At 40.9% G+C, this 23,612-nt stretch overlaps 1 protein-coding gene across 2 annotated transcripts in view; it reads right to left on the bottom strand.

Moving 5' to 3' along the window:
- Window positions 1–23,612, bottom strand: part of col4a2 (collagen, type IV, alpha 2) — a 72,601-nt gene that overhangs the window by 7,557 nt on the left and 41,432 nt on the right. Inside the window, exons 5-33 of one of the 2 annotated variants that reach the window (XM_030758252.1) lie at window positions 13,207–13,341; window positions 13,076–13,120; window positions 12,870–12,986; window positions 12,712–12,780; window positions 12,539–12,574; window positions 12,392–12,445; window positions 12,248–12,283; window positions 11,779–11,820; window positions 9,930–10,004; window positions 9,784–9,828; window positions 9,565–9,612; window positions 9,441–9,476; window positions 9,314–9,358; window positions 7,537–7,585; window positions 6,909–7,022; window positions 5,141–5,290; window positions 4,984–5,055; window positions 4,735–4,886; window positions 4,544–4,616; window positions 4,307–4,413; window positions 3,923–4,106; window positions 3,472–3,516; window positions 3,109–3,183; window positions 2,929–3,027; window positions 992–1,213; window positions 745–906; window positions 476–646; window positions 221–364; window positions 14–139 (exon numbers count right to left, since the gene is read on the bottom strand). In XM_030758252.1, coding sequence (XP_030614112.1) covers window positions 14–139; window positions 221–364; window positions 476–646; window positions 745–906; window positions 992–1,213; window positions 2,929–3,027; window positions 3,109–3,183; window positions 3,472–3,516; window positions 3,923–4,106; window positions 4,307–4,413; window positions 4,544–4,616; window positions 4,735–4,886; window positions 4,984–5,055; window positions 5,141–5,290; window positions 6,909–7,022; window positions 7,537–7,585; window positions 9,314–9,358; window positions 9,441–9,476; window positions 9,565–9,612; window positions 9,784–9,828; window positions 9,930–10,004; window positions 11,779–11,820; window positions 12,248–12,283; window positions 12,392–12,445; window positions 12,539–12,574; window positions 12,712–12,780; window positions 12,870–12,986; window positions 13,076–13,120; window positions 13,207–13,341 — 2,728 coding nt within the window. The remainder of the gene's footprint in view (window positions 1–13; window positions 140–220; window positions 365–475; window positions 647–744; window positions 907–991; window positions 1,214–2,928; window positions 3,028–3,108; window positions 3,184–3,471; window positions 3,517–3,922; window positions 4,107–4,306; window positions 4,414–4,543; window positions 4,617–4,734; window positions 4,887–4,983; window positions 5,056–5,140; window positions 5,291–6,908; window positions 7,023–7,536; window positions 7,586–9,313; window positions 9,359–9,440; window positions 9,477–9,564; window positions 9,613–9,783; window positions 9,829–9,929; window positions 10,005–11,778; window positions 11,821–12,247; window positions 12,284–12,391; window positions 12,446–12,538; window positions 12,575–12,711; window positions 12,781–12,869; window positions 12,987–13,075; window positions 13,121–13,206; window positions 13,342–23,612) is intronic. The other variant, XM_030758253.1, reaches the window with a different exon arrangement.

The raw sequence follows: 23,612 nt of genomic DNA, 5'->3' as shown, positions 1-23,612 counted from the left end.
TGGAGCTGCGCACCTTTTCGCCCAGGAAAACCTTGATTTCCTTGATATCCGTCCTCTCCCTTGACTCCTTTCATATCAACAAGCATTTGCGTAGGGATTTTAGGCTTCTCCCCAGCCGGTCCCGTTAAACCACGATCACCTAGCAGACAGTTGTGGTCCGTTATGGAGTTTTTGTTCTAGTTTCAAAACAGCACAAGACATCTACCGTGGACAGTCTCACCTTTCTCTCCACCTCGGCCTTTGATTCCTTTCAGGCCAGCTTCGCCTTGCAGTCCGAGCTCTCCTTTCAGTCCGCTTAGGCCCTCCACTCCTGGATTACCACTACGCCCTTCAAAACCTGACATGCCGTGCGACCCTTTGTCTCCTTAACAGGGAGGAGCCACAAAACATTTTTACAAGTCGTTTGCATGTTCATATACATTATTTTTTGTATCATTATGGTCTGTGTTCTATGAGCATTATCTAAGGAACAAACCCCTCATTCCTGGAAGGCCTGGATGTCCAGTTACACCCGTCTGTCCTGGGTCACCGGGTGGACCACGCTGTCCAGTGGCACCATCATCTCCATGTTCCCCTGGGGTCCCTTTTAGACCAACAGGACCTGGAGGACCAGGGTCTCCTTCAGTTCCCCTCTCTCCAGTTAAACCTGGAGAGCAAGATGAGGTGCAAAACATAACAGAGATGTCAGATATAAATAATAACACTTGTATATCGAAAGTATACCAGTGTGTATATTTCTCTAACCTGGCTGTCCAATTCCACCATATACCCCAGGTGGACCTGCCCTCCCAGGATCACCAGGATAGCCAAAAGTGCCATTTGGTCCAGGCTTTCCTTCCTCTCCTTGCAGGCCTGGAGGGCCACTCTCACCCTTGAAGCCAGTCATACCAGGCATGCCGGGCATTCCTGGACAAGCAGATGAATAAAGCTAGAAATTGTATCTCTCAAATTAGAGATTTAATTAGGTGACAAGAAAAAAAAAATTGCTCACCTGGATAGCCTGGCTTGCCTTCATTTCCAGGTAGGCCTTTCAACCCTCGGAGTCCAGGCAGCCCTGGATCACCGGGTGGCCCAGGCATTGCATTCCAGATTTCTCCATGAACACCCTTTTCACCTGGTCCTCCATGCCGACCAGACATACCAGATGCGCCGGGGAGCCCAACTGAACCTTTTCTGCCAGGAGTTCCTGAGTCTCCACGAGGGCCTGTAAAACCTGTTTTGGGGAACCGATAAAAGCAAATATGAACTAAAAATAATATGTGAACCAAAGATTAGAACAATTCTATGTATAGGACTATTGCACAGTTGGAGCCACATTTACAAAGTGGGGAAAATTAGCATGATGCTACAATTGCAAAAATTTAATTGCAGCATCATGTTAATGAGAGAGAGAGAGAGAGAGAGAGGAGAGAGAGAGAGAGAGAGAGAGAGAGAGAGAGAGAGAGAAGAGAGAGAGAGAGAGATAGAGAGAGATTGAGAGAGAAGAGAGAGAGAGCGAGTAGATAGAGAGAGAAGATAGAGAGAGAGGAGAAAGATACTCGAGATTGAGATTGGAGAGAGAGAAGACGGATAGAGAGATATAAGAGGACGCGCGCGAGATGGAGCAGAGGAGAGAGATTGAGGAGAGAGATATTGAGAGAGAGGAAGGAGAGAGAGTGTTAGTGTAAGTGCTGTTTTTCTGCATGTGCTTCTCTTTGGAAACAGTGTCATTAATAAAAGCAGCTGAAAGAAAATCATCATACAAGCATAATTTCTTCTTACAGAAACTTAGGGACTGTACAGCAGGGGAAATAATTATTTGAGCCCCTGCTGAATTTGTAAGTTTGCTCACTTACAAAGAAAGGAAGTCTCTAATTTCATGTTAGTTACCTTTCAATGGAGAGAGACAAAATATCAACCAAAAATCCAGAAAATAACACAGCAGATAAAAGCCATAAATTGATTTGCATGTCATTGAGTGAAATAAGTATTTGATCCCAAAGCAAAACATGACTTAGTACTTGATGGAGAAACCCTTGTTGGCAAGCACAGCAAGAAGTTTTTTGTAGTCGGTCACCGGGTTTGCACACATCTCAGGAGGGATTTTGGCCCACTCCACTGTACAGAGACTCTCTAAATCCTTTGGATTTCTTGGCTACCACTTGGCAACTCAAAGCTTCAGCTCCTTCCAAAGTTTTTCTCTAGGACTGAGATCTGGAGACTGGTTGGGCCACTCCATGACCTTAACATGCTTTTTCTTTAGCCAGTCCTTTGTTGCCTTGGAGGTATATTCTGGGGCACTGTCACGCTGGAAGACCCATCCATGACCCATCTTCAGTGTTCTGGCTAAGGGAAGGAAGGCCTAATCCAAAATTTGACAGTACATGGCCCCGCACATTGGCCCCTCAATGTAGTGAAATTGTCCTGTACTATTAGCAGAAAAACAGCCCCAAAGCATAATGTTTCCACCTCCGTGCTTGACTATGGGGATGGTGTTCTGTGGGTCTCAGTTCAGCATTTCTCTTCCTCCAAACATGGCAGGTCGAGTTGATGCCACCAAGAGCTCGATTTTGGTTTCATCTGACCACAGCACTCTCTCCTGAGCCTTCTTTGAATCATTTAGATGTTAACTGGCAAACTTAAGATGGGCCTGTACATGTGGCTTCTTGAGCAGGGGGACCTTGCGGGCGCTACAGTCCATTATGGTGTTGTGGTGTTCTTGGTGACTGTGGTCCCAACTGCCTTCAGATGATTATCAATTTTGTGCTCTGAAAGGGCACCTCCTACAAACACATATGTATATGCAAGGCAAAAACAAAAGCCCTGTGTCCATTCTTTGTAGTCGCAAAGCTGATACTGCACCTCTTTAGTAAATACCAACAACAACCTTTTCACACTAAAAGAAGATTTTGCAGGTGCGCACTGTTTGCAAAACTTTAAAATCTTTACCTGGTGGTCCAAAGGGGCCACTTTTGCCTTGATCTCCTAATTCTCCTTTCTCTCCAATTATTCCAAATAAGCCCTGTAGTCCTTTTTGGCCAGAAAGACCTGTTGGATCAAGAATAAAAGAAAGAATCAAAATATAGTCCTCCTACAGGCAACATATAGACTAGGTTCTTGATATTTTACCTTTAACTCCTGGAGCTCCAGTAGGCCCTGGATATCCAGGTGGTCCAGGAGGTCCTACAAATGTATCGCAAGGGCCTGAAAAGAAAATAACAAGTAAAATCTTCAGGACAAGATTTTGATGGTGTGACTAGGTGTTTAGAAAGAACAATTTTGGTGCAGGTGATCTTTTACCGCTGCCCAGCGTGAATGGTCTTCATAACATTGCGTTATCAGTAACTTTACATTAGCTGGTATCTTGACGCACTGATTTATCTTAAACAATTCACAATTCATCATGCATCCCAGTCAAATAATCCAGAAGCAAAGCACAACAGAGAAGTCACAAACAAAGCAAAAAGTTGAAAACGTTGTTATACCAGCTACCTGTTACATCCACCTGTCCTCCTTCTCCTGTCAGAATACAGCCGCCTTTCAGTTGCAAACGAGAGAGAATGAAAGAGAGAGGCATTCGAAACAAGAGTTATTCAAAAGCACAAGCATTATCTCAAACAAGCTCAGCTGCAGCTGGTTTGAGAGATGGAGATCCTGCAAAAAAAAAAGACAGCAGGAGGCAAAGAAAGAAAAGTAAATAAAATGGCAAAGTCTACTCAACATGCATCGTCCCTTTTTTAAACACAGGCCATTAATCGTCACTCCCATTCTACTTCCTTTGCATTAAGTGGCAAAAGACAATAATTTAATAAAGACAAAATAAAACAAAACATTTAGTAGAGTGAAAATGAGTAAAACACCTGTGAGGAGGCAAAGCCTTAGAGGACATATGCAACACCACAAATAAGACCGAACAAAAGTGGCGAAGGAGGCAGCTCATTACCTGGACTGCCTGGTGTTCCTGGATTTCCATTATAGCCAGCGAGGCCGTCATCACCAGGTAAGCCACGCACACCTCTGATGCCCTCAAAATCTTGACCTGGTTCTCCCCTCAGCCCTGCTGCACCTGGTCGACCTTGAAAACCTTGGAAACCTTTGTCTCCACGTTCTCCTCTGGGGCTTTCTCCCTATTTATATGGAGCATTTTAATCACTGTACTTTAAGACTGTTAGTACATATACAAAGCGAGAGAACACATGAGCAACATTAAAAGACAACAAATGTTTAGGATACAATGCAATGCACAGAGTAGGTGACTTTTAAAAAAATAAAAAAATAAATAAAGACAATTTGAAACTGTCATTAAGGAGAGAAGTGATGGACTCACTGGAGGACCTCGGCTGCCAGGGAAACCGGGCAGACCGCTTCTGCCTGAAGCTCCAGGTGCTCCTGGCTCACCACCTTTTCCTGAATCCCCTGGGTCTCCACGATGTCCTATTGGGATTACAAACACATGGACAGGCATGCATACAATCACAAACACAAACAAACATGGTATTTGTTTTCTTGCTCACTTGTAACTTTAATGTTCATTCTAAATAAGACAAAATAATATAACAGGCACCTTTCTCTCTGGCAAAAGTCGGGTTCCCTTTTAGACCTTTTGGGCCTGGTAAACCATTGAGCCCAGGAAGGCCCTACAACACAAGACAGCAAAGAGTAGGGGAAAAAGGAAATGCTCTTTTTTTTGTCTGTACAAACACAATTTGTCTTTCTGTCTTTATTTTCTACAGGATTTTCTTTATTCTGCCTTACTCTGAGTCCATTGTCTCCTTGGAGACCTGGGTCTCCCGGGTCACCCTTCCGACCAAACTCTCCAGCCATCCCAGGATCGCCAGGATCACCAGTATGGCCGGTTAAACCAGGTGGAGAATTTACACTGGTGCACTGACATATTCCGTGATCACCTAAACGTACACAATAGGAAATTGTTCTGATTATATAACCAATTAAAAAAAAATTAATAGTTTAGAAGACTGTATGGTCCACGAATGCTATAACTACCTTTCAGTCCTTTGGTGCCTGCAGTCCCAGGTGTTCCTCTCCCACCTGGCTCTCCTTTGTAGTACTCTCCCCCTAGAAGCAAATAAAAGTAGAGTAAATAGAGCTTTAACAAATTTTACAAAAGGAGACAACATTAATAGTAGCCTTATACACTCACATGTCCCTTTTGGTCCAGGAAGGCCCACCTCCCCACTGCGCCCCTTGACTCCCTGTGGTCCTGCACTGACAGCAGGGTGTCCTGGTTCACCTTGTTGGCCTCTGTCTCCTTTATCACCACTGAAGCCAAGTGGCCCGAACACAGTCCACACTGATGGACACAAAGTACATTTTCAGAAGTCACCTCTGCTGCTACAACAGCAGTTCAGAACAGATGAGTCAGAGTTTGTTGATACCTGCCTCCTGGTTATTTATAACCATGGCACCTCTATAAAAGCAGAAGTTTTGGCAGTTTGCTGGTCTGCAGCATTCAGGTGTACAGTATTAACACAATGCCAAGGAGGAAAGACATGTAATTGTTTCTGCCCATCAATCTGGCATGGGCTTTATAGCCATTTCCAAATAATTTGAAGACCATCATTCCACAGCAAAAAAGAATATTCACAAGTGGAAAACATTCCAGACAGATGCTAATCTGCCATTCAGGAGTGGACATCCCAGCAAATTCACCCCAAGGTCAGACCGTGCAGTGCTCAGAGATACTGCAAAAACCCAAGCCCTACATCTCAGATTCTACTGGTCTCAGTTAGCATGTTAAATGTTAAAGTTCATGAGAGCACAATTAGAAAATGACTGAACAAGCATGAGATGTTTGGAAGCGTTGCTGGGAGAAACCCCCTTCTCTCTATAATGAACATGGCAACACCGCCTAAGTTTGCAAAGCTGCACCAAAACAAACCACAAGACTTTTGGAACAATGTCCTTTGGACAGATGAGACCAAAGTGGAGATGCTTGGCTATAATGCACAGCACCATACTTGGTGAAAACCAAATGCAGCATATCAGAACAAACACCTTCAACCAACAAGCATGGTAGTGGAGGGGTGATGATTTGGGCTTGTTTTGCAGCCACAGGACCTGGGCACTTTGCACTGAGTCGACGATGAACTCCTCAGTTTAGAGTATTCTAGAGTTAAAGGTGAGGCTACCTGTCTGACAGCTAAAGCCTGGCCCAAACTGGGTCATACAACAGGACAATGATTTCAAACACAGCAGCAAATCTACAACCGAATGGCTAAAAAAGAAAAGAATTGCAATGGTTCGGTCAGAGCTCGAACCTCAACCTGACTGAAATGCTGTGGCTGGATCTTAAGATAGTTACCTTGAATTGAAAGAAAGTGTGCTTTCTTTTTATCTTGACTGTAAATAAAGCTGACATCAAAAAATGACCACTGCGCATTTAAATACTGGTCCCATATGTGTAAAGAGACCCTATCTCTTGTCCCTCATCCCACATACTGAGACAATGTTCCTCCTTTTGACTGATGCTACTTTTCAGACGTCACTGCACTGCAGGACAGACACTTTTCTGACGTATATCTTTTATTCAGAAAGTAGGACAAGCTGTCATCGAAGGTCAAGTGCAGGTTAACTTGTTCTGATCTTTTGCTGCTTAGGCTACACCCAAGGGGAAAATGTGAGTCATCATAAAGTCATAAGTTATGCAGATTTTGGGACCGACACAGAAAAAAGGAAATGCAACTACAATAAGGCCTGGGAAACTGCTGCTACTACTGTAACTGGGTGAAGGTGACAGCAGTGGAGTTTTTTAGCCATTTTACTTTTAAATTTCTCACAGGGGAGAATATAACATGAAAAGCCAAACTACTGATCTGGTCAGACTATTCACGTGAAGGTCAAGACAAAAATAACCAGTATGACTGTGCAGCAGTCTCCTTATGTCTCCTTTAAAGCCTCATTTTACATACCTTGTTGCTGTTCTTCAGAGGCAGCATGTCCCGGAAGACCAGGAAAGCCTTGGTCTCCAACTGAACCCCTCTCTCCAGCTAGACCCCGCTCACCAGGAGGACCAGGGGGACCAGCTTGTAAAGTCAAAGCAAACATAAGAAGCATTTTTTAGCATTTATACAACAGGTAACATCAAGCACTTCAAGGCATGTTTTGCTTAGAAAGGTAAATGCAAGTCATGCAACAAATTATTTATATAGGATTATAGTTTTTCTTTCATTTCAATACAACATACTTAGTAATACTGATTTCTGCATTGGTATATTACTATACCCTCTTTGTTTCCTTTTCAGTATAACAAGGACAGCTAATACACCCTGAACTAACTCCCATCTGATATCCCTCCCACACGAGAAGCTCTATTGCCACCAGAGCCACTGAGCTCATGTTGTGAAGTTTAATGATCCTCTTTAGGGTCTTTTTTTTTTTTTTTTAACCTTTTTTTAACCTTTTGCCTTGACGAGTGAAGTTTGACCTTAGTAAACTTCACTTACTCCAAAGAGTTTTGCGACCCACTGCCTGTCAGCACAGTTCCAGATTGATCTTAATCAAAATTATTCGACTGCTTCTCTGATGTTAGTTACTTACCCACTGAGGGCCCAAATGAGATCAAGTCACCTGGGTCACCTATAACACCCTGAAACACAAACACAGCCTCAGTCTTTCTGTAGTTTAACTAACGAAATATTTGATTGTCTGGTTGTGACTGTCACATGTACATTTTGCTGTTTTTAAGCCATTTACAGCACCCTCTGTTGAGCAGTCCATTCAGACTTTTGGTTTTGCCAGTTGAGGAGACACTAAACTTACTTTAAATTGAAGGATGCTGCAATTTAGTTTGTAGCCTCTCATTACCAACGTATTTTAGAGATTTTGTTTTTTGTGACAACACAAAATTCTAGATAAACCTAAAAAATATCATACGTTTTGCTTATTTCATTTCTCTTATTAGCTTATTAGGCTGTTAAAAAAATCTTACTCCAACCAGTGTGAAGCTAATCTCAATACACAAAATCTCTGTCTATTTGTTTCTTTGTCCAGGAACGCCTTCTAAACCATCAGGAGTTGGGCAACCAAACTTGGCACACTTGACCCTCAAAGTTCTTAACTATATCAGAAACTATGACTCCATCATGTTGCTTAGCAACCACCTAGCAACCGGCAAAAATGGCCATTTTTTAGCATTTACGCACGGCTAATATGATATAAAGGATTGTGTTGTTTTCACATCACAGCAATAACATCTCAAAACTTGAATTATGCACAATATATTATGATGCTGTAACACTGCCTAGAAACCAGCTAAAATGACCTGGGCCTTTATCCACTTACAACACCTTACAAAAGCATCCTTTTTTAAAATTTCAGGACAGTAACATCTCATGTATATATACAAAAAAAGAAAAGAAAAATCAAATTGTACACATGTAGCAACCATCTAGCAATTTGATTAAGTATATCAGTTTGCCAACAGCAGGAACAGGTCAAAGAATACTGAAACATGGACATGTACTGGTATTTATAATGCATACTCTCTGATATACAATATTTCCAATAAATTCTCTCATGCAACAAAAATAAAGCAACCAGAATAGATAATTAGACAGTGTCCTGTGCGCTGATGCAGATGGTATTACATGTGGCACAGCACATGAATCAAAAATGATTTCATTATTGATTCATTATTTTCATTATTGAATAACTTTATGTTCACACAAGAATTTATTTTGTACTAAGGAGTGTAACAGGCATTTTGATGATGAGCACAAGGAAGACAGGACTATTTATATACACAGTAGGCTGATTAGGGATAAGGCACAGCTTGGGGACAGTCAAAAGGGAAGAAGTAAAAGCCAAAATCAAGACACTATCAAAAACAGGAAAATAACAACCATCCATTACTGAAAGGAGCAAACATGAATATATAATACAATACAATACAATACAATATAACAGCCCTCAGCCACTCTTACAGTAATTGTCGTGCTTAACAAATTAAAAAATTGGATTCCAGGTTTTGAGTTGTTTGTTAACAGTTCTTTATTCTTTCTCAGTATTCAAGGGTTTTAAGTTTTTATTATTGTTAGGTTTTGATTGCATCTTCTCAAAATTATTAGTATTAGTTCACAAATATTAGTTCTTGTGTTATTTGAGTTCTAGTCACTGTTTAGTGTTTCTGAAGTTTTGGATTCCTGTTTCCTGTTTATTCCAGTAATATCTTAGTTAGACTCAAATCTTTCCTTGAGTACAGGATTTGAATAAATATGTTTGTAATTATCTGTTGATGTTAAGCAGCTCTGCAATTTTAATGCCCATATCTCTGTCAGTCATTTAGAAAAGAAATGAAACAGCATCAACTGCTCACCTTAGGACCATCTCTGCCTCTTGGTCCTATTTCACCGTCATCACCCTAAAGAGAGATGCACTCATGTGATTATTAAACTGTAGTTTATATTATTTGAAGAATACAATAATGAGACATCTCTTTTTACCTTTGATCCAGGTCTTCCACTTACACCAGGTAGACCCTATAACAAAATCCAAAGCAGCAGATGATGTAAGAGCAGCACAGAGGAAAGTGGCTTGATAACATGTTTAAGAATAAGCAGTGCTAACCCGTGGTCCAGGCATTCCCTTTATACCACGCTCTCCTTTGTTATCTGCCTGAAATACAGCAAAATAAATAAATAAATGAAAAACAATAATGATGAGCAGAAGGAATGATATGCTGAGATGTGCACATGTCTCTGTGCACTTGTGTGGACATGTGAGATGAAGAAATGCAATTATGTGCATGTGTATGTTCTGCATGGTCAGTCATTAGTAGTAACATACCGGATCCCCTCTTTGTCCTTTCAAACCTTTTTGTCCAGGAGGACCCTAAAATAAAATATTTTCACAATATATGTTAGTCTGTAATATTCCCATATATTTTATCTTCAAACGTTATTAAATTAGGCTCATGAAGAAAAAAAGAGTACTTGTTGTCCAGTTCCATTACGCCAAATTTGCTGATGAGTAGTGTTTCCCGGTGGCCCTGGTGGTCCACTCTCCCCCTGTGGTGAAAGCAGGAAGTACAATAAAGGTTAGCGGTGTCACAAAGAAAATAATTATAATCTTGTGATTGAAATGACAGAAATACAGAAGTTCTAGCAGTAAAATATACCAAAAGCAAAAAAAAAAATTTCAAATTTCGATTCATCACTCCATCAGAGCTGTTACCACTGATTTTCAGTCCACATCTCATGAAATGTGACACACCTCAGCATTTTCTCCCTGTTTCGCTTCCTTATGAATGACTTCTTGACAGCCACCCCTCAACTGAGCCCATTTCTTGGTCTCATTGGACTTTTTCTTCTTAAGGACATGGCTTTCTGATACTGTTCATCTCTAGATAATCTTTTAGACCTGCTACTTCTTCTTTATGTCCTCCACTTGTTTAGCTTCCTCGAGATTCTTAAGGACACACTGCCAAGTTTTGGCTAATAGTTCTTTGCCGGTGCAAAACTACTATTTTATACCTGCCAAACTGTGTTAAATTTTCAAATTTTTTCACAGATTCAGCTAAATAAATGTGTATATGTGACAGGCTGCCAATAACAAAGTGCCTAAAGATACAATTTAAAATGGTTTCTTTGCTAAATTTTCTGTTATATGTAGACACAACACTGGTTCATCCCTTGAGTTAGGTGCTTTTTTTTTATGCCTGTATGATTCATAGATCAGTGTTAAGTGGCTTAAACAAAAACACATTCCTTGGAAAATGGTCAGCTACAAGGACTGAAAATGACTGAAAAAGCAGGCAACGTCCAAAGTAAAACTTTATAAGACCTTCAGAAAGCCTGAAGAACTATTGCTGAAGCCCACTCTAAACAGCAAATCTGGTTCTCTGGAAGCAAAATATAAAGAAACAAGGGGTGGCACAAGACTTTTGCACAATACTGTAAGCATCACAGGCTTAAAGATAGATATACCAGAAAATACCTTTGTTTTTTTGGACTTCTCTCATTGATTTTCTTGACTTTTCTGTGTAACACTGGATATTTTTTTTCTCTACAAAGCTGTTTAAATGAAACTCAGAGTTTTAGCGTAGAACTGACAAATATTCAGGATTTAAAAGTAAAATAAAACACTGACATATAAAGAAAAAAATGGCACTACAAGGAAATGCTCAAGTAAAATTGGTGGGCTTAAATACAGTACTTGTTGTAGCCATTTATGCAGAATTTTTGTCAAATCTTACGTTCTATCAATTCATCAATTTATACTTAAGTTAATACTGTATTTGGATTTGTTATGAATACTTTGGTTTCGTTTCGTTTAGACCCTCCCATTAATTAAGGGATTAAGAACACACTGGGAGGCATGGGAGGGGAGGTCTTTCTAAAATGATTTTTTTGACCACTTTTGAACTTGTGAGATCAGATTAAGTTAACTTTCGTTTACATCTAATTTGTAAGAATTCTTTTGTTTTTTCCCTTTTTTTTGTTTATATTTTTGCTGGAAAAAAAAATACATTTATTTTTCAAACTAAATGAGTTGGAAGTCCATGCAAGAAACAAACCACCTGTTGCCACCCACGGCCTTTTCACGGATTAATACTGGTTTTGGAGTTTAGAAGGCTGTGACAGTACTGATTAGTAGTTTAAATAGCGTCACTCCAAATCATTGCATTTAAAGGTGCAGACTCAGACTGACACCTGAAACTGAAGCAAATGAGTTGTTTTGTGATGAAAATTCATTGTTTTCCAACAGCAAATTACTTTTTTTCACATATTTACTTCACAATAATTAAAGCATAAATATATCTGACAAAAAAAGGTCACTCACCATTTGCCCTTTGACTCCCTTAATCACTCTGGTCATAGTACCCTGCCAGAAAGAAAGCATAAATAATAAATTCATGTATCTATTCGTCACATGTCACATGATAGACACAAAATAAGACAACATTGCAGCAGTATTTGTATGTTTATTTTAAAAAATTATATACTTATGGCCACTTCATTAGGTACACCTGTTCCAGTGTTCATCAACGCAAATATGTAATCAGCCAATCACATAGCAGCAACTTGAAACATTTAGGCATGTAGAAAAGATGACCGGCTGAGGCAGCAACTGTGTGATGCTATCCTGTCAATATGGACCAAAATCTCTGAGGAATGTTTCCAGCAGCTTGTTGAATCTATGCCGCAAAGAATTAAGGCAGTTCTGAAGGCAGATGGGGATCCAACTCTGTATTAGCAAAGTGTAACTAATGAAGAGTCCAGTCAGTGTTTATATAATATTATTGCCTTACCTTTGGTCCAGGGGGACCTGGAGGCCCTGGGGGACCCTAGCAGAAGACACAAAGACATTCCTAACAAACACTTTACATAATAACATGGCCGATAAACTCTAAAATTACATCTAAACTAATTAATTCGTACATGCTGACACTGACCTTTGGCCCCTGCAAGCCTCTGTAACCTCTCAGTCCTGGTTCTCCTTGAGGCCCCTGAAGAAAAAAAAAAGAAGTTCAAATCACAAACATTTGGGGTACATTGCAGCTACATTAAAGTAATTTTCTGGATTCGTTAAAGGGTCTTACATATGTTCCATCGAATCCTGGTGTGCCTGGATCACCCTGAGGAGGGATGTTCAAAGATGCATGACGTTAGTAGATCATATAGATTAGATTACGTGCCTTAGCTAATATCAAGTCATGAATGTAATGTTTTGGAGTTGGATGTTCTTCCCAACATAAGGCAGGTTTGGTCTTACCCTGAAGCGCCGCATATACACATTGACCTCCAAATTGTCTCCCTTCTCTCCTTTCCTGCCTGGTTGTCCCTGAGAATTGAAAATAAAATATGAAGTAACATAAAGGAAATCAGTCTCTTTGTATTAATAGCTATCCGAGCAGATTTGGCAATACACACAGGAAAACCTTGGGAGCCGTGAGAGCCGGGAAACCCTGCAAACCCTGCATCTCCTTGAGTCCCGTTACAGCCATCTGCACCTGGCTTCCCTCTGTGCCCAGCTTGTCCTGGGTGTCCCTGCAGAGAGAGTGACACGAGCAGGTCAACACTCTGTCAGCATACAGTGATCTTCCACAGCATTCATCCCGATAGCAAGATGGACTTACAGGAATGCCATTGTTTCCAGAGAACCCAGGTATGCCAGTCATTCCCTGTGAAATAACAACAACACTTTAAACAAAAATAGCTGTCACTGTCATGTATTTAACACTTGATTATAACAGAGAGGGACACTTACCATATTTCCTTTAGGACCTATGGTTCCACCATGGCCATGGTCACCTTTCTCCCCCTTTGGTCCTTGGATGCCTGGATCTCCTGGTCTCCCTGGTGGCCCCTGTGGGCCCTGTGGACCAAGAGGCCCAGGATGACCCTGAAATTGGGAAAATAGGAACAGCAGAGTTGATACATTTTAAGTCAAGGATGTAACACGTCAAAAAAAGAACTTCATATATGGAACACAACCTATAATAATGAATTATCAATTATCTTCTATTTTCAGTCACGAGTGTTGAAGCAAACACTGATCATATCTGAGGTGGCAAAATATGTGATAGTGGAAAAACTGCTTACTTGCCTGTTGATAATTCCATTATTAGAAGGAAGTGATGAAAGTAGGACAAAGCAGGTGTTATCAAGAAATACAAAAAAAAAAAAATCAATGCATCACAACAATGCAAAAGAAATTTGTCGACCTGCATTTGGATTTAAAAATAACTCCCACTTTTCTACACCCCCCCACAGTGTTTCTTAAACTTCAACTTGGACTTTTGATTTTGATCACCAGGGGGAGACATACACCTTCTGATCCTCTCCCTTAGCGTTTCTTGGTCTTTACACCCATCCAGTGGCTGAACGTTACACTGCAAATGTCCGCTATCATGCCTTTGAGCTCACTTCAGCTCCTTTTAACTTTAAATGAACAGAATAAAGCACATTTACAGAAATATCTGCCTGGAAACAGTTCAAACACACTAAAACATCTGTTCTGACTGGAAATAAGGCACGTGCAAGACCCGAGAGCCACTCACGCATGCACACTGTTGTTTTAAGGCAGAGATAGAGCAGCAAGCAGATTAAGATAATGTAAATAAAGGCAGACTCTGCTGTCAAATGTCTCGGTAATGAAAAGCGAAAGGGCAGTTGAAATGGCTGTTCAGCCATACTCAGACTGTTTGAGACTGCAGACATCCCTCCTAGTCTGCAAACTAAATATAACAATTTGATTATGATACCCAGAGTGACGAAAGACAAAAGTGAAGCATGAAGATAGGAAGTAAGAAATTGTGAGCCTGCCAGAGGCAGAAGCAACTGAGAGACTGACTGCTACATTAAAAAAAAAAAAGAATCTCCTGAAAGTGTGCAAGATTGCGAGGGCCGCCAAAAGGTCAGGGGGCACCCCTTAAAAGATGGAAAACGATGTATTTCACGCCATCACAGTATATCATTACAGTTATTCACGCACTCAAGGGAGATGCTCGATGGAGGCTGAGAACCAACAAGCGTTGGTGGGAAGGAAACTGAATAATGAATAATGAGAAGAAAATTTAAGAAGGGGTCAAAAAACACATGCACGTGTAGATACTCTGGGAATTTGCTGTGTTTGTATGGTCTTGGAGTTCAGGGTCAGTAAGTGGTGATCTCAAAGGTTTTGGGGGCCAAACAGTATCCCTGTGAGAACCAACAAACACAGTGATGTTGTTCGTCCACTGACAGAAACGCTTCGAGCAGTGTTAAATGAAGCTAGGGCCAAGATTGAATAAAAACGCAGGGAGCCTAAATAATGTCAAACAAAAATTCAAACAAGCCTCAATCAGACGCAGACAGTGTGAGAAAAGGCCGTAGCAGAACTCGTGAAACTGTAACTGTGAACTTGGACATACAGCATGTGCATCCTGTGTGTGTCTGTGTGTGTGTGTGTGTGTGTGTGTCAGTTAAAGCTTTGCCTATGGGCGGATTTTTGGAGGCAAGATGTGTGTGTGTTTTTGGCTGTGCACATTGTTGATCCTGCAGATGTTGCCTACAGAGCAGACCATCGACGACAGTCCTGTCAAAACAATTCACACCCAACGTGAACGATGGCTATAAACAGTGCTGTGAATTTTACATTTACTTTTTGTAAGAGCTAATATACCACCAATATACACGCACATGCCACTTTGTTAGGTACACCTTTTCAACTGCTGGTTAACACAAATATCCAATCTGCCAATCACACGGCAGCAACTAATTGCATTTAGGCATGTAGACATGGTCAAGACGATCTGCTGATGTTCAAACTGAGGATCAGAATGGAAAAGAAAGGTGATTTAAGTGACTTTGAACATGGCACAGCTGTTGGTACCAGACAGAGTGCTGGTCTGAATATTTCAGAAACTGATGACCTGATGGGATTTTCCCACACATCCATCTCTGGGGTTTACAGAGAATGGTCCAAAAAAAAGAGAGAGAAAAACATTGGGATAAACAACATGATAGCATGGATCCAGCTTGCCTTGTGTCAACAGGCTGGTGGTGGTATAATGGTGAGGGGGATATTTTCTTTGCACAGCTTGGGCCCCTTTGCACCAACCAAGCATCGTTTAAACACCACAGCCTGTCTGAGTATTGTTGCTGACCATGTCCATTCCTTCGCCACCACAGTGTGCCCATCTTCTGATGGCTGCTTTCAGCAGGAGAACATGCCATGCCTTAAAGCTAAAAATCATCTCAAACTGGTTCCTTAAACAAGACAGTGAGTTCACTGCACTCAAACGGCCTCCACAGTCTCCAGATCTCAATCCAATAGAGCACCTTTGGGATGTGGTGGAATGGGAGGTTCACATCGTGCTGACAAATCTGCAGCAACTGTGTGATGCTATCATGTCAATATGGACCAAAATCTCTGAGGACTGTTTCCAGTATCCTGTTGAATTTACGCCACTGAAGGCGAAAGCGGGATCCAACCCAGAACTAGCATATAACAACATACTGTATTATTTGCCATTCTGCAATGTTCTACAACACACAAGGTATCAGTTTTTATTAAGGAAATTCACATTTTGACGAGTTCATGGTGTTAGTAAGTAAATGCCTCAGAAACCTCATTAAAATGTATTCTGTCATGTTTTCTGGAAATCCATGCAATACATCTTAAGAGAAATAGTTCTGCTAAGCAATAATTTGTCAGTAGTAGAGTGAGCAAAGAGTCATGTGCACAAAAGGTCCTTGTCTGGAAAACTTTAAGGATGGAAGGAGAGTGACGCAGCCAAAGGAGACCACCATGTCAAGCTTTTCACTTTACCTTTTAAAACTGGAACAGGTACTTTTGCCTTTAGATGTGGTTGTTAGAGCTTGTCAGTTTTGGGGGTACTAAAAACTTGTGTATGTCTCAATTAAACCAACCACACTTGCTCCACATCACACACAGTAGCCAGTTGTTTTCCATTTCCTTTCTCTTTAATTCTCAATTGCACTGAAATCCCCCTTTAGTCCTCCCCAGTTTTTAACAACCAGTCCTCCACAGTACCACTTCCTTCACACATCGATACTCCCCATTCTTATCTCCCCTCACTACTTCCACCCTGCACTCCCTCTCCTCCTCTCGAAAACTCTCAAGTGTTCTCCCTTTGCATGTCTTCTTCCCCTTCTTTGTCTGTCTGTCTGCCCTTCCTGTCGCCACTGGGGGAAGAATAACCAACCAATCAGCCACTGATAGAGATCATGAAAAGTGGAGGGCATAATGGGAACTAGAAATTCTTTCGCAATCCTGTACAATCCCAAATCTGTCTAAATGGAGAATGGGAGATCAGAGGAAGTTGAGTAGTTATTAAACAGACATGCTTTGGACTGACTAAAGAACAGCAAACACACAAACATGCTGGTCAGTTTAGTTTTCAGTTTCTCTCTTTGAAGGCTCGTCATGTCTTTACCAGAGTATGAAGCTACCAGAGTCTTGCGATCTTCTTTGAAACCACGGCTGTCCGTGCTGCTTTATCTTTCTTTCTGTCACAGTCGGCTCATGTCATATATGTGGCCTCTAATCTTGTGAGCTCCAAAGTACAATGGGAACACATCTGACAATGATTTCCTTAAACTCACCTCTTCACTTCATTCATCTTTAGTCTGCTTATACCCCACTCTGCATTTAATCATTTGTTATTATTAATCTCTGGCTTCCACAGTGTGTCTTTTGTCCTGTCTCTCTCCCCTCAGCCCCAGCCGGTCACAGCAGATGACTGCCCCTCCCTGAGCCTGGTTCTGCTGGAGGTTTCTTCCTGTTAAAAGGGAGTTTTTCCTTCCCACTACCACCAAGTGTTTGCTCATAGGGTGTCATTTTGACTGTTGGGTTTTCTCTGTTATTATTGTAGGGTCTTTGCCTTACAATATAAAGCACCTTGAGGCGACTGTTTATTGTGATTTGATGCTATATAAACAAAAAAACTGAACTGAATTAAAATTCTGCTTAGATTAGTGTACTTTTTAAAAAAATCATACCGAGAAATTTAAGTCTTTCAGTCATGTTATTAGGCACCTTGTCTTATATTATATCCCGTTTTTTTTTTAAATACAATTATACAAAAACAAACAGATTAATTAATAACCTCCCCAAAACTAACTGCATTAAATGCCATTATAGAGTTTCATTCACTTATATGAACCGAGTTGCATTTTTCACATTAAACTTTCCACCTTTCTTTGTGTTATCTCCATTTGCCCATTTTCACTGGATAATATATTATTAACTCTAAATATGGCTTACTACCTTCTACGTAGTGATTTTTGAAAATTAGTCTAACAGGCGTACTAGGTGGCTGAATACCCTCATTATTGTAATCAGGGGAAATACAGCAGATTTAAACCACCAGAGCAAGAGTGTTGGGTTACATGTAGGCGTAATTTGCAGCAGCCAGCGAAAATTATTGTTGTCAAAAGAAAAGATTTCATAGAGTCACATAAATAAGAGAAACTGAAACACAGACAGGCTGAGATAACAAAATAAAAATATAAAGTAAAACAGTAACACAAAGAGTGATAACAGGAAGAAATTGTGGTAGACTGTGATAAGTAATAAAACACTCACCCTGCACCTACTGATGTCTGCTTTTAATCAAGCCACTTCCCACCTCATTTAAGGGGCGTAAACTAACTTGCACTTCACTTGAACACATGCAAAAACACACACAGATGCAAACACACACATGCACAAAGTCAGTCAGTAGTGTGGGACGATGGGATGCTGGTCTGAGGGAGAAAAAAAAAAAGAAGTTCAATTTCTTTCTGGAACAAGCCAAATGAAGGAGACTGTGTGAGGATGGTTTTTAACAGTCTCCTTCATTAAAAATATGACAGAATGGAATCCACTGGAAAATCTGTGTGCCCATTAAACAACAGAGGCTTACAGCAAACCTCCAAACAATATAATGCTTTGAATTGTGTGGTGCTGCTGAGGAGCTGAAGGGAACTTCTTTTTAGGACTGATGCAGAGGTGCAAGTGTGGACCAGCAGCTGTGGACCAGCAGGTGTGGACCAGCTAGCATCGGTAAAGTCTTGCACTCACAAACAATTAAAGGCAGCTGTTGGCCTAAATTCTACACAAAAGGATATTTTCTCATTTCTTATTCCCTCATTTAAAAATTGCCATATTAGCATGCACATCTGCTTTGCTGCTCTATTTCTGTAAGCTGCAGTGAGTGGCTTTATGATTTATAACCCATATCAAGAAACCTCTGAGAAAATCCCTCCTCTTCACATACTGTATAAAATGCAGTAACCCCTGAGTGTACACGAGTGTGTTTACATTTCTCATTCCTAAATCACAGATCTATTAAAAGTTCCCCCGTCTGACACCATAAATTTCATCTGGGTCCAGACTGTCCCTTTGGGGGTGTACATTTTTGGAATGACCCATTAAGAGGAGGATGGGAACGCACGGCCCAATGCGCAAACCTCTGACATCCGAGAGGAATAAAACAAATCAATAAACAACCGGCCGGAAACTTGCTCTGTTATTCCATCTGCCCGTCTGTCTGCAAAAAATGGGAACTACAAGGGGGAGATTCTGAAAATAGCAGTCACTAATTAAAAGATTAATTGTTAAGGCAACAATCGTCAACAAATTAATTAATTAATCCCACGGACGGCGGTTACAGTTAGTTTTTGGAGGGGCTCAAAATTAACTGAACATATGAACACAATGTTTTTAATATTTGGATGAAAATTTGTTGACTGTCTGAAGTCTAGAACCCACGGACATCACCAAAACCTGAGTTTCCTCCCTTGAGATGCTCTGCCAGGCTTTTACTGCAGCTGCCTTCAGTTGCTGTGGTTTTGTGAGTCTCTCTGCCTTCAGTATTGGGTTTAATATCCAAAAAAACATGCTTTATTTGGTTAAAATCCGGTGCCAGACTTGGCCACAGAAGAATATTGCTTCTCTTTGCCTTGAGAGGCTCAGTTGCACTACGAAGCGCTGTCCGATCAGTATTGCAGTGCTTGGCTGAACCTGAGCAGAGAGTATAGCCCTGCACACTTCACAATTCATCCTGATTTGGGTGGACTTTTGTCAGCAGTCACAGCATCAATAAACACCACTGACCCGGTTCCACTGGCAGCCATGTATCATACCATAACATCACCTCCGCCATTGACAGATGACGTTGCATATGTCGGACGATGAGCTGCTTCTCTCCTTTTCCCGTACTTTTTCTCTTCCAGTCACTCTGGTACTTAATCTTGGTTTCTGGCCTTCCTGTTCTTGAGTGTAACCAGTGAGAAATCAGTGAATAATAATAATAATAATAATAATAATAACCAGGCCTCACCTGGCCATGAAACTGCTTGTCAGTCAATTGTCTAATTACTAAAATGGAAGACTGTGTATAAAAACTGTAAACAATTAATATAAAAACTATTATATTAATTGTTTACAATTAATATAAGAGTTTTGTAAAGCCCTTTAAGCTAAAGCTAAAAATCTGCACTTCAATCACATCTTGATTTAAAACCCAATATGGTGGTGCACAGAGGCAAAAATTGTCCCGAAACTTATGGACACTACCTGTGTGGTGTCTTGGAAGCAAACTAAAATTTGACATTACCAACATCACTTTACTGAATATTTTGAATGTACCAATTTCATTTAAAAGTTTCCTGTTTCCTACTTGGTTTCCTGTGATGCTGAGGGTACAAAATGTTGCACAATAATCTACGACTGCTTGATTTAATGAAATGCCTTCTATCTGCAGGATACACATGCACACATAATAGCTATTTTCCAGATGAACAGTTCAAACACATTGCTTCCACGTCTGTTTTTCATCTATACACAGTGTTCATTCAGATCTGCATTTACACCATCTCCAACAATGTTAATGTCTCATGTCTAACAGTTGACTTGCACTCCTGATGGTTGTATATAATGTATCTCCTCAGAAATAACACTATAATCTAAACAGAAACCATTGTGTTCGATGCTATGCAGTAAGAACTTTTCCTTCTGAAGCACGCCGATGTGGGATCGGGAACGACAGCCCCATACTGCTTCTGAAACACCTACAGAATGGATTTTATTACATTCACACAACACTCACTCACATAAACTTTTCTTGGTGAGTGCAGCTATCTCTGGAAGCTGCCTTGTGCAGGAGTGCCAGAATACTGAAGTCTGCATCTCTAGAATAATTACAGTTTAAGGCTCAGCTCTGACTGAAACAAACAAATTTCTATGCCGTGTAAACCAGAGATATCTAAAGCCAAGTTTTTGCAGCTGTTCCTGAAGCCATTAATGCGGAGCTTTGTTAGCACCAAGATTTAACTCAAATGTAGCCTTCACTTTAACAGAAACTGGCTAAACAAAATTCACAGGAATACATATCTTCATGCTGTTATGTGAATACAGAAAAGGCAGTTATTGGTGCTAATGGTCCAGTAGCGAATCATTAAACCACGGCAACTCGAAAATAAATGGCAAAAATTGTGGAGTGAAGGCTTCAGTGCATGTGTAAGTTACATGATTGTTTGATTTGATATTGATGGACCAACTTTTCCTTCAGAGCTTCCTTCACTTTTCCTGCTTTGTGCGTGCACTGAGAAAAGTAGCTGTGTCACAAATGACAGAGGCTCTGAAATAATTCAAACCCTGCTTATTTTCTCACGGCCTTACAAATGGCCGATCACTCCACGAGAGGAAGTGAGCGTTAGAATGCTAGTTTTAGAAAGTCACAAAATGATGTAACCCTCTTTACTCAAGTGTCTGACAAGTGTAAGGAGAAGTGGTTTACTCCACCCACTTGTTTTAAGCACACTAAAGGAAATGAGCAGCTGTTTAGCTCTCCTGAACTTGTCGACTAGAATGAAGGAATAAAGGAAGAATGGAGGGAAGGAATTAAGGAAGTTTCGCAGCTAAGAACAAAAGAAGGAAGGAAAAGTGGTGTGAAAAGGGAGATAGGAGGAGAAAGGCTAAAGACTGATTTAAGAGTAGAAAAAACATGGAAACACAGTGAAGTTTAATGTAAGGGAATAAGTCACTTACAGCATGCAAACACTAAAGTCTGCCCTATTTCTCTTGACTCCCACAGTTGGCCTCAGACACTTGAGTTGATTCTTCTCTGTTGCCCTGCCGACTTGTTTTTCTTGGATACATTTTTCCTGGACTCATTTCCTCAAGAGTTGCATCCCTTATTCATGATACCCTGGGGGGAAGTGGGGCCCAGATCCCCTGAAGGGGTGACTGTGGGATTAGGGGTCTGGGGACCGGCATGAGGGGCTCTGCTTAGAGGACAAAAAGGGAGCTCAACTGGATACCCCAAGGAGGAGTCAGGCAGAGTAAATAAACATCTGTAGATGATGTTTAGATATCTATTAACGTGTGTTTGGATCTCCTGGCTGCAGTCAGGGAGGTCAGCTTTCTGTAGCCCCTGCTGGAAGAAAACATCCTGTATCTAAAAATCCTTTATGTCCACACTGGATAAGAGCAGCTATAAAATGATGTACTAAGACTTAAGAAAGGCTACACATGGCAGAGTGTCTTATGAAAAAACAAAGTCTAATAACATTTTTTTTTTCATGAGAAAGTTACAAGCTTTGTTGCAATGGAGACAAACCTCCCGCCAAAAATTCTGAGGACATCTAAACTTGAGCCTTCATGTTCTCAGCTGGTTCCTGTGACTCATTCTCTTAAAATTTCTCTTGCGCTAAGACAAAGAGATGAAGCAGAGGAATAAAAACAGATGACGTTCAGAACATCAGTCATTTGTTGTCACTTGTTTTGTTTCTCATGGCTGCTCTTCGTTCAGCCATTTAGCACAGAAGACCCGTTTACATTTGAATTAATGTGTTTAGACTCTGAGCTAATTTCTTCATGCACATGGGTCCCTTTTTTACTCAGCACGTGCACACCAGTGTGCCAGAGATCTGACAACATCCACCATACAGGGTACTGTTAATGACCACTGGTTAAACTATGTGTGTGTGTGTGTGTGTGTGTGTGTGTGTGTGCATGTGTGTGTGTGAAAGACAGTCTGCATGTGTGCTGAGGGTGTATGGTGAAGATCAAGACTGGAGGGGGCGAACCCAGACTGAGAACAGAACAGCCTGGACCTTGTGCTATCCCAGGGGTCTCAGGGGCCCGACACCTGTGCTATTGCCTCATATAAGTGGAATGACACGTCTCCAGTCTGTGGTCCAAGCTAGTGTGTGAAGGCCGGACACAGCTGCAGTGTGTGAGTTTGTGCAAATATGGATGTGTGAAAGAGCAATATGTGGTCTGCAGTCTGAAATGAGGTGTTGCCCTCACCTCAGAGATCAACCACCTGTGTGTGTGCATATCGTGTGTCTGCTTGTCTGAGTGCATGTCTGTCAGTAATGAGGTCCATCATGGGTGTGACACCCCTATAATCCCACTGTTACATTTATCACTATGATTATAATGCCATTAAAGCTTCCACATAGTAGACTTCCCAAGATGCACCATGTGCATCTTGTGCCCAGAAAGGAAAAGTCAGTTTCCTCACAGAGCACTCTGACATACATCACACCCCAGGGCACAAAGTTGTGTTACATTTAATTATATTTACAGTCTGAGAGGCCACAGGAGCGATGACAGAAAGCGAGAAAGTTATTTTGTCCCAAAGCGGACGTCACTGAGAAAAAAAAAAAAAGTAGGGAAGCAGAACAAATAGCAATGATAATTTTAGTGCAGCGATGATCAAGATTATTGGCAGCGGGTGCTGCTGTCTGAGATGTCAGGTTTTGCACTCTTTCTATACACAATGACTGGATGAAATATATCTGTTGCTTGGCCAAAATGGGCAATTTCATGATGTCATATTGGGCTCTAACAGCATTATCTAACTCACAGCTATTAAGACATTTCATGGAAAACCAAAAACATGAGTCTGCTGCCCTAAACTGGGATACTGGGAACATTTGCTGGTATGTCTAAATCAAATCAAATGAATGCTAAAATGCCAGTTGTATACTGTAACTGGCAGCATGGCTGTTTTATACACTCACCAACCACCTTGTTATATACACCTGTTCAACTCCTCATTAACACACAAATCTGATCAGCCAATCACATGGCAGCAACTCAGGCACGTAGATATTGTCAAGACAACATGCTGAAGTTCAAGTTTTGCTGACACCAACAAGGACTGGTCCGAGTAT

The sequence above is a fragment of the Archocentrus centrarchus genome, chromosome 21 (assembly GCF_007364275.1).
Source record: "Archocentrus centrarchus isolate MPI-CPG fArcCen1 chromosome 21, fArcCen1, whole genome shotgun sequence".
NCBI classification, from domain to species: Eukaryota; Metazoa; Chordata; class Actinopteri; order Cichliformes; family Cichlidae; genus Archocentrus; species Archocentrus centrarchus.
Note: the sequence above shows the minus strand (reverse complement) of the source record. Positions and strands in the feature narration are given on the sequence as shown.